The sequence below is a fragment of the Mandrillus leucophaeus genome, unplaced genomic scaffold, assembly GCF_000951045.1.
Source record: "Mandrillus leucophaeus isolate KB7577 unplaced genomic scaffold, Mleu.le_1.0 Scaffold365, whole genome shotgun sequence".
Taxonomy (NCBI): Eukaryota; Metazoa; Chordata; class Mammalia; order Primates; family Cercopithecidae; genus Mandrillus; species Mandrillus leucophaeus.
In genome coordinates, this window is record NW_012103865.1 from 662,053 (window position 1) to 677,688 (window position 15,636).

Below are 15,636 nucleotides of genomic sequence, written 5' to 3' on the forward strand. Positions count from 1 at the left end.
AATCTTATTTAAAAGAGAAAACCAAATTTTATTTTTGTATTACTGTATTATTAATTCTAAAGCTTTAATATTATAAGCAAATCAATCAAATTTTAATTAGTTTGACTGTAAGGTAAGATTTCCATGAGGCTTTTATAAACTTTACAAATTTGTGTTAAAGAACAGATCAATATTCCAAGAAAATCCTGTTATCCTCACACAGTGCTCAGATTCTGACCCTGCATCAATGTGCTATTTATATTAATGTTCAATTTGTATAAAATCTAAATAATCCCCTTAAAATTTTAGCCAAACTTGACCACACACAAAATTCCTTTTACAAGATCAACCTTCCAGAAACCTTCTACAACTTGCTTAAACTTTCAGTTTTGTCCTTTCTATTAACTTGAAACAATCCTTAAAAATCCTCTAAACTAGAAAAAAACACTTTATCTTAAAAAAGAACCACACTCCCGTGACTTATTTTAACATTTGTTCTCAAAAAAAAAAAAAAAAACACATCCTACCTCTTTAATACACATTGTATGTACCTAGTAATTTTAATTACATTCATTAATTCATAATGTTAACTCTTAGTAATTCTTATTTTAGTGAAAAACCTAGGCAGTAAGCAATTTTAATTACATACCAGGTACACAGGCCAGGACAAAGGACAATATCTGGGGGTAGGCCAAGGGCTCAAATCAAAAGACATGTAAGTTTATAGACAAGTTAAGCAAGTATTAAAAGGATTACAGGGCTAGTGCAGTGGCTCATGCCTGTAATCCCAGCAGTTTGGGAGGTCGAGGCAGATGCATTGCTTGAGACCAGGAGTTCAAGACTAACCATGGGCAACATGGCAAAACCCCATCTCTAAAAAAAATACAAAAATTAGTTGGGTGTGGTGGTGCACACCTGTAGTGCCACCTACTTGGGAGGCTAAGGGGGGGAAGATTACTTGAGCCCAGAAGGTCAAGGCTGCAGTGAGCAGTGATCACACCACTGTACTTCAGCACGGGCAACAGAGCAAGACCCTGTCTCAATAAAAAGGACTATGAAGCAGAGTTTTAAAGCGCTTCCACTATGAAAAGAATAAAGAAGAATGATGTTGACTGAGCAGTTTTACACACCCTGCCACCACTGTGTCCCAGTGTGTGTGGGCATGTGTATACACATTGTGTGATCCCTTACTGTTGGGCACTCAGTCCTGAGCTGGTGCATCTGAATTAACTGTCTGTGGTTTCACAAATACCACTTACTTCTTTGTTATCCCAGACCACAGTTCTCTGAAAAGCTGACATGGCTTTTTGCTAAGGGGGATGATAGGGGCTGGGACTAGAAGTATAGTGCTGGAGACACAAGAGAGGCTGCCCATGAGCACCTATAATGGGTGCCCTGGACACATGATTCCTAATTTCCCTCCTGGAGAGGGATGACCCTTCGTCTGTTGTTGCTGTTCCTTTCACAACTCAGTGTGGGGAAAAGGGGATGGGAATGGAGGATGGCTATGTCAGGAGACCAAGCAGGAGCTTGTTGCCTCCCGGCAGGAGGATGATTAACTGCTAGGGACAGAGCAGGAGGGTCCTGGAAAAGGATTAGGCTATTCAAATATAGGCCTAATTTACCATACATACACCAGGATGCAAACACTTCAGACTGTGAGCCTCAAAGAGCAAAGATAAGACAATTCAACAACAACAAAAACCTAATTCGAAAATGGACAAATAAACCGAACAGACATTTCTCCGAAGAAGATATATAAATGTCCAATAAATAGGTGCATAAAAACATGTTCAGTATCATTAGTCATTAGGGAAAGGCAAATCAAAACTACAATGTGAAACCACTTCACACCCATTAGAAGGGAATGTAAAATGGTGAAAGCTATTGTGAAAACCAGTATGGCAGTTCCTTATAAAATTAAACATAAGAATTGTCTAGCAATTCCATTTTTAGGTGTATGCCCATAGTATTTGAAAGTAGAAACTTGAACAGATATTTGTATACCATATTCATAGCAGCATTATTCACAACAGCCAAAAGGTAGAAAAACTCAAATGTCCATTGGTAGATGAATAAATAAGTAAACTGTCGCAGATTTTGGACTAAGATTGCAGAATCCCACTTACATAAGATGCCTAGAATAGTTAATTCATAGAAAGAAAGCAGAATATTGGTTATCAGGGGCCGGGGCAGAGAGATAGCTGCAGAGTTATTGTTCAATGGGGATTAGAGTTGCAGTTCGGAATGATGAAAATGTTCCATAAATGAATAATGGTGATGGTTATGCAACAATGTGAATGTACTTAATGCCACTGAGTGGCACATCTAAAAATGGATAATATGGTAAATGTTATGTGCCCCAATAAAAAATTAAAGAAGGCAAGAATAAGGAGACTATTTTATTGCAGTTGGGGTTTGGTTGCTAAGTGGGGAGAGAGACCTACAGGAGGTTGGGGAAAAAAGAAGGGCAACAACCTCTATGCCATGCCTGGCTCTTCCCACATAAGCCCTGGGAAGCCAGAAAAGCCTCACAGCTTACTACTTTCTAGGGTCTGCGTGGGGCAGAAGAGAAATGGTCCTGACATTAATCTAGCATCCCTACCTCATATCTTTAATTGCCAACCTCCTTTTTCCTGAGATGTGGGACTTCCAAGAACCCAGAAAATATGTGAGACAATAGATGACCATTGCCCATTGCCAAAATTCTGATGTGAAATGTGAGATATGGCCCTTTCGGGATTGTTCTGTCCCACCCTCCCATGATTAACAGGCACAGAAGTTAGACACTTGCATAGGCAGAGGTCTCCGTCTCTGTCTTCGTCCCCAGGCCAACCTGGAGTAAGGTCAAGAGTGACAGCGATGCTAATCAGAAATGGTAGACCTCCTCCCCATCCCCCTCACTAAGGTTCAGTCCAAGATCCAAGTGCCCCAGGGTGTTTTGACGAAGGATCTCCCAGCCTCGGTGACTGCTGCTCTGGGACGTGGTCCGGGATAGGGAGGAATTTGGAAGAGCCAGGGAGGCTCTGGCTAGAGTCCCACTCTCAGCCCCAGAGGGCTGTTTCTCAGATGGATGCTCCTGGTCATCCTCCTTGTCTGAGTTCTTGAACGCTTCCACATAGCGAAGCACTCGCAGAGGATTCTGATCATTGTGGTTCTCAACCCTGATGAGGGGAAAGGGGAAAGGACTCAGTCCAGGTGGGGAGAGATGGGCAGGGGACAAGTAGAGGCGAACATTTAGAAAGCAGGGTCAAGAGGGAAGGAGAAAGAAGGGAGCAGAGTTGAAACAGGAAGAGTATCTCGGATCAGGTGAAGGGAGGTCATTGGAGGGCAGGCTAACCTGGGATAGAGATAATCGAGGCTGAGCAATCAGGGCTTGCAGGGTGGTAGGACGCACACAGGTGTGTGTGTGTGTGTGTGTGTGTGTGTGTGTTACTAATACATGGGAATGTGAAAGAAAACAGAGCCAACTAATAGATAAGTGTGTCACGAGGATGATGAGATGCAATTCAGGAAGTAAATTTGAGGAGAGAGGAGGATCACGCCAGGAGATGAGGGCAGAATATGAAGGAGGAAGTTAGATCCAAGCCAAAAGTACACTGAAAATGAAGGTCAGCTCAGAACAAGGTGACAGCAAGTCTGGTAACCCATGCTGACGTCTGAGCATGGACACATGCACACAACCTTTTACACGTGGCTGCCCTGAGGTACACACAGCATTCTTCCTACCCCTCCACTTCAGCTCCAGCCCCCTCCCCTAGACAAGCTAATGCAGGCTCCAGGACACCTGTCGGTCACCCTTGCTTCCGTGGCCTTATACATATCTGCAGTTTTGCATGTGCACACAGTCACTCACCGCAGGAACCAGCGGTCCCCTAGCCCGTACTCGCACCCACAGATCCCGGAGCGAGGCCACAGGCAGCGAGGCAGCTTCCGTTCCAGCATCACTGTGGTGGCCACGACCTGGAAGGAGGCAAGAGGTACAGGAAAAACTCTGAAAGAGCCATGAGGTTCAAAGAGGCACGGAGGCCACTGACAAAGGGAACCAAAGGCAACCAGTGAGATAGGACACTAGAGGTCAGTGGTGAGAACAGCCACCTATTCACCCCACAGCCTGTGCCAGGCACCGTGAAACCAGTTTCACTCATCAAGAAATGAGAGAGGATTTTTTGTGAGTGTTTTGAATAAAATAGTGACCCTTACGTTACTATTCAGACTCATGGAAAATGAGTCACTCCAAACTAATCTCAATTTGTTTCTCATATAAAAGCCATGGACCAATTATCTTGATTTAAATAAAATGATTAAATAGAATCTCTGTGATCTTGGGGATGAATTGATACTGTTACTGTTCAGGGAATTTTCAGCAAATTAAATATCCATATCTTAAGAAGGAAACGGGTTGATTAATGACTGCAAAGTTGGCAGGGAAATTTCTGGTAGCAAGTCCACCACACGTTCTGTCCTTTGCTCAACCCTCATTAATTACTTAGATGAAATGTGGAAAACAAGCTTATCAAATATACCTGTGACACAAAACTGGGAGGGATATGTAATAAGTGGGGCAACAGAAGCAATATAAAATGATATCACTAGGTTGGAATGCTGGTGTAAAATCATTAACAAGAAATTTAAGTAAACCAAATCTAAGGTCCTACATTTACATTTAGGAAGCTTAGATAAGTGAGTCATAGAACAAAGATGTGGGTGTGCCAGCTGATCACAGGCTTAATAAGGGCCATTTGTATATTTACTAAACAACCTGACTCTGCTTTACATGCCCTTAGCATTATGTCCAAGTAAGCAAAGTCAAGGTCCCGCTTTGTACTGCATTGCTCCAATCATATTGGGGACTATTCTAGTTTCAAAGGAACCATGATCTATTAGAGCATGAACAAAAGGGTCCAATCAGAATAGATCAGAACCAGGAAGGCTTCCTAATTGAAGGAGTGGCAATCTTCAAAATAGCAAATTATTCACCTCACGTTTTTCTACTCCCTGTCTTCCTCATTACTCCACACTTCTTTCAGTTTGTTAATTGCACCAAGTTCCCTCCTAGCCCAGGACTTCCAGTCATTCTGTGCTCTTACCCTGGATAGCTGTTCTTCTTTGCCTTGAAAGGAATGTTTATTGTTCTTCCTGAGCCATCATGCAGCCCCGTCCTTCCTCAGCTAACAGCACCCAGTTTTCATTTAGGGAATTGCTCCCTCATCACTTTCAGTGCATTGGTTTGAGTGGACTGGGCTTCACACAGTTCTGCTTAATTAATTTATTTTCCCCCAAACCTCCCCTCCACCACCATCACCAACACCTCCACTATCTAGTCCTTGGTCTTTCCTTAGATTCAATGATGTGCCTATGACCCAAATGTGTTCCCATGAGATGGAACATGGAAGGAATTGGCAGAGGGAAAGATGTTCTTTTAAAGCCTACAGTTTTGCCTGGCACCAGGAGCCTCACAGAACACAACATGAGTGGGGCCCTTAGAGCTGCTTATTGCAATGCAGGTCCTCATTCTTTTTGGAGTTTGGAGCTTCTAGAAGTGATCTCACAAACACGATGGGAGAGCTTGCCTTAGAAGAGAGGTCAAAAGAGAGTCGAACAGAGGAATGGATGTAATGTATAAGATGTGGATCTGCATTCTGGCCAGATACTTCTAAAGTTAGTTTAATTCTCTAAACTTCTCATTTACGAAGACTAACACATCCTCCTCCCCCTGTTTAAAAATCTAAAAGTCTGTTTGAGTTTGATTTTCTGTCCCTGTAGCCAAGAGTCCTAATTGCTACTAACCTTGACGTGCATCCTTTTCCCTCCTTCCTTTTAACTAGCTAGTTCTTGCTCACCTTTGGGTTCTCATCTTAAATGTTGCTCCCTCAGGAAAGCACGTCTTCACCTCCCAGTTCAGTTCCTCTGTTGCATCCTCTTCCTAGCACCTTACATTCTCTATGGCACTTTTGCTGCTGTAATTTTACAGCTTTTTGTGAAGTCATTCACTTCATGCCTGTCTTTCCAACTAAACCGTCAGCTCCGTGAGGGCATAGATGGTATCTGTTGTGTTAATGCTCATGTCCCTAGCTCCTAGGTGTTTGCCAACATGTAGCAGGGTCTAAATGATCATCATTAAATGAATGAAAAGTCTAAGGGAAAAATGATGGCTATATTCAAATATTTGAATGGTGCTTATATGGAAGAATGTGTTCTGTGTTATATGAGAGGGAAAGACTGGGGCCAAAGAATGAAATTTTAAGAAGATAGATTTTAGCTCAATGCAACATGAATGTCTAATAACAAAATCTTTAAAAATATGGGAAAACTCCCTTCCTCCCAACCTCTACCTGAATTTAAAAGATAATAAAGTCCTAATCAGTATTAAAGAAGATATTGAATGACCTTCTGATCAATAAATGATTATTATGTTAAGTAGGAGGTCAACTTGAGGGCCAATGAGGGTCACTTCCAATTCTAATATTTGTCGGTCTATGATGATATAAAGAAAAGTTCATAGAGAAACAGGGATTTATAGAAGCAAATAGAAGATAAGGTCCAAATTGAAAACTGGAATATACCAGAACAAGGTCACTTCTAGTTCCTACTGGACTCCAGGATCACTCCTAGGTCTACTTTTCACCTGTAAGCAACAACCCCACTTCTTGCCACTATCATCCATTTAATCCTCCTTCTGTCCCTTCCATTTATCCACATGTACCTCAGTTTTATGCAAACCTCTGTTGAGGTGACAGCCTCATTGAGTTTTTCTGTGACTTTTTTAAGAATGATTCACCATAACATTTTCCACTTTGATTTTTCTCTCCATCCCCTGCCTCTTAGCAAGACTAACACAAATAAACTTACCTGGGCCCTCCAGAGCTCATCCCGCTCCTGGGCCACCCTCCAGTGGGTGTCACCCATCATGGCGATGAACAGGTTGAGCATGAGCAGTGTGGCAATGATGGCGAAGGCGAAGTTGACAACGCTGAACATGAAGGGCAAGTCCACATCGTAGTTGGCAGGAGCATCAATCACAGTGAGAAAAAGCTCGAAGGTGCTGAACAGTGCCATGGGGTAGTCATAGAACTGCCCCAAACTGGTTGGGTCCTCTGTCTGGAAAATGATATAGAACGCTGCTCCGCCCAGGAAGAGACATGGAGATTGGATAATGGAGTTATCACAATAAGCATGGACATGGTTAGCACTTACTCTATCTCTGATATATATGTATATCTAAATACACTTGCACACTTGCACAGATGATTACATACTAATAAACGTAGTTTCCTGTGGAACTGTCTAACCCTAAGATGTCCTATGATTAAGTTCACCACTCTGGGTAATGGTCATGGTAATAGTCATTTAACAACAACAAAATTGTATGTGTGTGCAGTGTGTGTGTTTGTATGGATAATGGATAATAGGTCACCTAACTGGTTTTTACATTTTAGAAAACCAAATACTTCAAAGGCAAGTTATTGTAGGAATGCATGGAATCTTCAACAATTTTTAAACAACAGAACACATGAACAGGCTAAAAGAAGAGCCCCTTTTTATCTTGATGGCCTCTAGATAACCCTCCATCACTCTGACATTCGCTGAGTGAACCTGAACCAACATAGGAAACGGATTTCTGCTCAGGGTGGAGCCTACTGGATAGCAGTGAGCGTAATGGAACTTCAGGACAGCACTAGACTGCTTGAAAGCCTCCTCTCTGCATAAGGAGCTGAAGCACAAGGTGATTCTGAGAGCAGAAACAAGGTCTATGACAAAGCATTGCCTCCTTATTTATTTAAGAGAAAAGCAAGTGCAATGACCAAGAAGTGATCATTTGGAGAGCTCTGGATAGAGGACATCTACAGAAAGCCACTCTGCGACCATCACCTCATTTTGTAATCTGTGTTATGTATAGATGTAGATGGCCAAGGAGTGGGAGGAAAGGGTACATAAGGGCTTGGGGTGGAAAACTCCAAACAGGCAGAAAGCCATCGTTTTACTCTTTCACATTTCAGATTTGGGTGGGGGTTTTGTTGTTGTTGCTGTTGTTGTTGTTTTGTTGTTGTTTTTGTTGGTCTGTTGTTTTGTGGGAATCCCCATTGAACGGGAAATTCCTGAGGATAGTAATGGAGTCCTCTGCACTGAGTCATTGCTTTTTAGAGATGGGAGGGACTCTTAAAGCTCATCTAGTGACTCTTCTTATCTAATAGATGATCAGTTGCAGACACTGAGGACTGAATTTGAGCTACTGGCCTTTTGCTTTCAGACCTGGGCCTTCCTCTTTCTGCCCCTCCCTAAGGACTCTCTTCTGTTCCTCCACCCACCCTCTCCTTCCCTCTAGCTCTCTCCACCTGCCTGTGTTTTCCTGCTGTGCTTCCTTTCTTTTGCTCTCTGGCACTTTCACTGGCTGTTCCTTGACTGGGTGCCTGTGTGTCCCTGTTCTCACAGTCTCTCTTCACAACTCTTCTTTTTTGTTTTCTCTGTCATTCTTCAAACTGTCCAACTGTTTTTCTGCATCTCCTGTTTCTAATTCTTTCATATTTTTTCTCAAGTTTAAATGACTACATATAGAAAAAAAGCAAGTTATATGTTGTTGAGTGCTTTATGTTTCCTCTTCTGAATTGTAAACATGGGAGAGTTAAGCATGGCACTACCTCTGTTTGTTCACATGGTTTTCTGAGATCCATGACTGGCCAGTCTTTCCTGTTTAATGCCCTATTCTCACCAAAAGTCTTTTTCTGTCTCTCCTTTAAAGATCTTGCAAGGCAGTTAGTGAACATGAATGTTATTGGCCCTGAACACATGACTTTACCTTCCTAGGCCAACCTGAGTGGCCCCTGGTCTATAAAAATGGGTGTGCTTTTAGACACACCTTCCAACAGGAAAAAAAAAAAAAAAAAGCAAAATGAAGTGCAAATGAGAACTGAGAGCAAGAATGAGAGTGAACTTTCTGGAGAACTGGATCTGCTGCTGTAGTAGAAGAGGGAATGGTGCCTTACCAGAGGCAAATCCCAAGATAACCACAGCCATCAGCCAGCAGAAACGCATTAGGTCTCCAAAAATCATCTGCAGGAAACAGAGAAGGGAGAAAGGGTGGGATGATTCCTTTTCCACTGCCTCTGAGGAGCTAACGCTAACAGATCAGGAGGCTCCCATAGTTCCACCAACCCCACTCTACCTCCATCCCTCTGTCTGGGAAGGTCTTGTGCCTGAGGCAGAGGAAGCTTTGGGAAAGCACTGACCTTCTGGATCATGATGGTGAAGGGACCCAGCATCTGGAATCCTCGAGCAAAATACATGACACTGCACCAGCCCAGCACCAGGGCAAAGGACATGGGCACCACCTCCCCATTGGTGTTGGTGAGCCGCATCGCCATGGTCACCAGCACCAGGGAGGCATAGGTGATGCTGGGGGGAGCAGACAGCAGGGAGTGAGAGACAAGCTGGAGCTATTCTAGGTCCCTACAGCACAGTGGTGACTGGGGTGGCACCCACACACTCAGGCTTCGTCTTTACACCTAAAACACACATACAGTTACACCTACAAGTCCACTGGAGAGAAGTCCTTGGAGTGAGAGTGACCCGAGGCCTAGATATCAGAGAGTGAACTGGAGACAGGAAAAGATTCTGGCAAGGAAAGGCAGGGGGCTGAATGAGGGGATACTCACATGATGACATGGAATGGCCCCCCAAGAATCGTCTGTCCAAAATAGCGAGAGGCACCGACCCTGAAGATGTCTGGGATCTGGGGAAAGGACAGCAAAACAAAAAGACAATGTGGACTGCGGTTCAGTCTGGGCCTTAGATGGGATGGGCTTAGCTTGGACCCCACCTGCACCTCACCTCTAGGAGCAGGATGATCACAGCCCCAATGACGCTCACCAGCTCGCCCACCAGCCTGATGATATCTTCATGTGTCTCATAGGCCTCCTGTGTGGGGAAATTCAGAAGTGCTTTCTGATGGGCAAAGAGTCAAATCCTTTTGTGCAAGTGATTGAAAGCTGCTAAAGTCCATCCACAATAAAGGAAAGCTCCCCTTCCCACCAGCATCACCCCACCCCCATTGTACTTGCCATTGTGGGTAACTCTGTGACCAGGACAGGAGTCTATGTATCCAAGGTTTAATAGACGTCACATATGCTAATGTCTTGAGCTACCATCTAGCAAAACCGCCTTTTCTATAGATGCTTGTAAGCAGAAATTTATGATGTATATACTGAGCAGCTGAGAACATATTTCAGAGCATCAAGTGAGCCAACAGGAAGTGGTATTAGTGGCTTGGGATGGTTTCAGCTATGTGGAAAGTACACCTTTTCCAAACTCATCATGGCTCCCAGTGGGAAGAATACACTGTAAACATATCACAGAATTCAGGTTCCCTCACGGGCCCAAAATCTACTACCTCTAGTGAGACTTTGAACCATTCATGGAAAAATCTCTGAACTTGAGGTTTCTCATCTGTAAAATGGAGGCTACAGTGCTTACTTCCCAGAGTCATTGTGAAGCTTACATTAATGATATATTTGCATGAACTTTATAAATCATAAAGCACTATAGATATATTCACTGCGGTTTTATTATGATTTGACATTACAGAAAAGAGCAGAAAAGGGGCTAGAGACACTATGAGGAAGGGTCCCTGCCTATCCTGAGCAGTAGTTGTACAAGGTACAGTCCAAGGGTCAAGGTGGAATGAAGACCACCCTACTTCAATGCCTGCTACTTCATGGTGAAACTTATGCAATATCACAGATGTAGTGCTAGGATCCTACATTAATTATCCTTATCTTTTTGAAGTTATGAGCTCACTTGAAAACATAATAAAAACTGTATACCTTCTTTCTAGAAAACTGTGTTCACATATAGAGAATTCCCACATGATATTGCACAAATAATTTCAACACATGCAAGCAGCCTTTTGACTTTTGGGAGCTCTGTTGTCCAAGGTCACATCTCCTAACAGTGCACCCAAGAAAGGAGTTGAGAGTCCCCTGGGGCCAGCAGGAAAGCTGATGATTTAAGCTGGGGAGAATGTGATCCCTTGTTAGCACAAGGAACAGCAATTATCCCCGCTCTGCTAATCAGCTGGAACCTGTAAGCATCTCTCCAGACGCTACTGCAGCAGCACACTCACCTGTCCAGTGAGAGGCAGTGCTTTTGACATAGGGAACCAAGAGACACTAGGACAGAAGCTTCTGTGTGTGTGGAGATCTCTGTGGTCTAACAACCTGTGACCAGACATCAGTCAACACTTTTTTTTTTTTTTTGGCTTAAAAAATTGTATGCTCTGTAAGCTTTTCTGACATGTCTCTCTCTTGAGAAACTAGTAAAATTTATTTTATCATATAATAGAAAATTTCTTTTTTTACTTGCTTCCAAAGAATTTCAGAGTTTTTGTTTTGTTTTGTTTGTTTTGTTTTTGTCCTCCGCTCTAGCAACTATCTTTGAATTCCTTCTCTTCTCTCCTGAAATTCAGTTCATGGACTGTGTTCTTTTTCTTTATTTTAATGTTTCTATAGCATCTGTCTTTTAGTGTAAAACATGCCTACTCCTTCACAGAGTCAGGTAGTGAGTAGGAGGATAAATAACAAATACATTACTTTAGAAACAAAATAACATTAAATATAGAAATAACTACATCTATGCCATATATGTGTCTGTAAAAAATTATTGTTATTTTTAAAATGTTGTGTCTTGCTTCAATATGTCTGAAAAAATGCTACCAATCTTTTCTTGCCTCAAGAAGAAAAGAACTACACGTAAGTTGGCGAGGAGAGCTAGGAAGATCAGGGCGCCCCTAGAAGCCAGCCAGGAGTCACAGCAGCCATTCCTTCAGGAGATGAAAATGAAACCCTCTAATGCTGGGGACAATTTTGGCCACCAAATTCTCCTGCTGCGGCTTCCTCTCACCAGTTCAACAGATTTTTTTACAAGTACACGTTCCCCTGCACAAATTCACTAGGGCGTAATGGAGGTGTTCAGAAACCCCAATTTTTTGCCTCTGCATTACCTGGGATCTGACTGACCTAGAGAAGCTGCCTCCAGCACTCTGTCCCTGGGGTCCTTATCCTTAAACCAGGCTGCAAAGTGCCACAGACTCCTGAGAGCCCCCTTCCTTGCTGTTCTCCAAGACCAGAATACAAACCCTTCTGTAGGTTTTTGTTTGCTTTGTTTTGTAAACTACTGTCTCTGGAAAACAAAAATAATATATGTGTGTAAAAGTTGCAATACAAATAATGATGATAGTGGGCTTTTAAAGCACTTTGATTTTCTTTAGATTTTCTGGGCAACTCCAGTGTTTCACACTGATATATAACGTTAGCTCTTGCTTTAGAATAGATACTCTTTGCAAAGGTAAGGAAGATTTCAGTATTTCAGAGATGGAAAGGGGCATGAAATTGAAGTGAAAATAGGCTTACCTTTTAATTAACCACCTTGCATCCCTAGAATTAAATCCTAAGCCCAAACTGGTAATGGATGTTTCTTTTAATTTTTAAAATTCTATTCTTTGGAAATTGCATTCAAGACTTTTTTTTTTCCTAGATTGAGATGCTGATTCACAACTCTCTAGATTTAGGGTCCTTATGAAAACACTGTTTCCTGGTTATGTTTGGCAAAGTAAATTATCAGAGCACCCATTCTCCAGTCCTACTCGTTCAGTTCCCAGTTCTCTCTGACATGTTTTCCTTTTCCTTGGTTAACAGAACTACTGCCTTAGGGCAAACCTATGCCATCTACCATCTAGTTTACCCTACATCTATTTCCGCTTTTTCAACCCACCCCCCACAATGCTTCTGAATTGATCTTTCTGAAACAGAGATATCATCCTGAGACTTCTCTGTTTAACATCATTGCTAGCTCCCCAATGCCTTCAGAATAGAAATGCAGGAGAGGTGGCAGTGGAGGGTGCTCTTTAATCTTTATCATCATAGAAATTCACTATATAAGGTCTAGATTTGATTAGCAATTAGAGATAGAAGCATTTGATTCCAGGGATGCAGAGGTGATGCAGGAAGGAAGAGCTAAAAGAAAGAAAAACTGGTTGTCCTCCGTGAGTAAGACATGGGTGAGAAGGAGGGGTTGTCCAGGACGCGGTTGCTCTCTATCAGATCTGCCAGTTGATTTGTAAGTCATGAGCACGATGTACATCATTTTCTTTTAATTAGGAAAGCTCAATGTGAGATAAGAATGTAAAAAATAAAACCAGAGTACCAAACGGGATGTACAAAATCCTCGCCACTATGGCCCCTGCCCTGTGTCCTCATACCCTGTGTGAGCTCCAGCCACATTGAGCTATTGGGGTTCTGGGTTGCTAAGTCGGGACTCTGCGCAGGCTGTGCCACTTTGTCAGAATGCCTTCCTCCACCATGTTGACCTGGCTTATCCTCACCGATGCCTCAAGACTCAGGTCAGGCCAACACTCCTCCTGGGCCTCCTTTCCTGCCCCTCCATGCCCAGGTCATGTGTCTCTCCTGGGACATGTGGAGCTGCTGCGTATTGACAGCTCTCTCTCATCACACTGAAAGTGTCTGGGTACCCCATGTCTCACCAGTAGTCTTAGAGCTTCCTGAGGGCAGGGATGCCTCCCTCCTACTTTTTATCCACAAATGCACACAATGTGGTAGGCACTCAATTGGTAAGAAAGGAAAGAAGGAAGGAGAAAAAGGAGAGAGGAGACAGCAGGTGCAAGCTGAGCACTGCCTAAGAGATGCAGAAGAGTGGTAAGGAGGACAGGAAGCAGGGATGGAGAGACCTATCTGGAGGCCTAAGAGGAAAAGAATGATAACAAATTGTGCTTTTCTGAAAATCTCAGACTCCTAGATCAAGGTCACCTAAGCAGGCCTGGCTAACAATGCACAGAGAAAATACTCCAATCCACCCCTGTAAAAATAAATATCATCTAACAATGACTGGAATTTTTTACTCCACAACATGGCTTGCAATTTAAGGAGCTATCAACAACCAAATCCCCTACGCAGGCTGGCATTTATACATCACTGAGAATTGTCCTAATGAGATTTGCTCTCACTTCCCAGCCAGCTGAGTTCATTGCCTTGAAGGGAATGCCCAGAAGGAGTGGGCACAGCAATGCCTGGGGCACTACTGGGTCGTAAGGGCCAGGGATGTACCATGAGGAAAGGATGGGGAACATAGGCCGCCCCAGTGGGAAGTGGGAAGGCCCCAGAACAAGTTGTCAAGCCCAGCTCTAGACCTTTTTCCTTCTCATGATCCCAGACTTGCGAAAGAATGAAGTTCTCAGAGAAAGCTCTGCTAGCTCTTTTGAAGAACTTCTCCAATTCCCTAACTGGACATGAGTTCCTAACCAGGACTGCCTATCAGAATCAAGTGGTAAGTCTTTGTCACAACACACATGTCCAGGCCGATCCTGGGTTAATTTGGAGCAAGAACCTGGCATTTTCTTGAAAAGTTCTGTAGGTGTTTTGGACGTGTACCCCAAGTTGAGAACCGCTGGGCCATAAAGAGAGAGAGAGATCTGGTTCCCATGTAAGTCAAACTGCCTTCCAAGGGTTAATTTCATGTCCCAGTCTCTGCATTTTCTCAGGGGGATTGGCTTGGGAGATTACCCCTTTCTTCTGAAGAGTCTTCACCCATTCCCACAGAATTATGACTTGCCTTATATGCCAGTAGGTTAACCCCATCAAAAAATAGTGCCAATTATCAAAACTGGAGAAGAGCTAGTAGCTCAGTATCTGGGGGTGGGAATCCTTCTATATCTGATCCCCTCCCACAGCACTTCTCAAGTGCCTCTAATCTTGACAGGGAAAGATGAGATGTGTAAATACAAGTAAGTGTGGCAAGCCCTGGCTAGCCAAGAGAGAAGACTGGGACCTAGCACATCACTCTGGAGGGAGAAATGGCTTTGTCTGGTGTGTAAAGGTGAGGATTCTGAAAGGAAGCAGACCTGCAGCCCAATCCCAGTGCTGCCCTTGCTAGCTCAGTGTCTTTGCCAAAGTATTCAACCTCTCTTGATCTCAGATTCACCATCTTTAAAGTGGTGATGATTGTATTTACTTGTTAGGATTTCTATGAAGATTAAATGATAGAATAATGCTTTGTCACTCAAAATAAGGTCCACAGAATCACAACACTGGTCTCCCCTGGCAGTTTACTGGAAATGCCAAGTCTCAGGTCCCACCCAGCCTTACTGTCAGAATCCACATTTTAATAAAGCCTCAGAAACACTGATGAATGCACATGAAGTGCACATGATCAGTGTTCAGTGGATGTTATTTTTACCTACTGGGCTCCCTGGTTCTCCACATCTGTTTTCCTGTCTATAATGTGCCCTGCTTGTTCCACCATGAGTTGGTTAGGAACCTTGAACAAAGTTGTACAGAGTTGGCAATCAGTTGTTTTTCAAATAGCAGTGGTGCTTTGGGTTGTTCAGAACTCATGAGGGATGATGATGTGTAGGCAAATAGATCCCACTGACTGTGACAGGTAGAAGATGATTTTTAAAAGATGGAGGCCGGGCACAATGGCTCATGCCTGTAATCCCAGCACTTTGGGATGCTGAGGCGGGTGGATCACGAGGTCAGGAGATCAAGAACATCCTGGCTAACATGGTGAAACCCCGTCTTTACTAAAAAAATACAAAAAATTAGCTGGGAGTGGTGGTGGGCGCCTGTAGTCCCAGCTATGCGGGAGGCT

General features: G+C 43.3%; 1 protein-coding gene across 2 annotated transcripts in view; it reads right to left on the reverse strand.

The window, feature by feature from the left end:
* Nucleotides 1-2,039: 2,039 nt before the first annotated feature.
* TRPV5 (transient receptor potential cation channel, subfamily V, member 5) overlaps nt 2,040-15,636 on the reverse strand; it is a 28,284-nt gene continuing 14,687 nt past the window's right edge. The window contains exons 9-15 of one of the 2 annotated variants that reach the window (XM_011989866.1): nt 9,808-9,894; nt 9,633-9,709; nt 9,207-9,372; nt 8,964-9,030; nt 6,832-7,100; nt 3,836-3,942; nt 2,040-3,143 (exon numbers count right to left, since the gene is read on the reverse strand). In XM_011989866.1, the coding sequence (XP_011845256.1) occupies nt 2,849-3,143; nt 3,836-3,942; nt 6,832-7,100; nt 8,964-9,030; nt 9,207-9,372; nt 9,633-9,709; nt 9,808-9,894 (1,068 nt within the window). In that variant the 3' untranslated portion in view covers nt 2,040-2,848. The remainder of the gene's footprint in view (nt 3,144-3,835; nt 3,943-6,831; nt 7,101-8,963; nt 9,031-9,206; nt 9,373-9,632; nt 9,710-9,807; nt 9,895-15,636) is intronic. The other variant, XM_011989864.1, reaches the window with a different exon arrangement.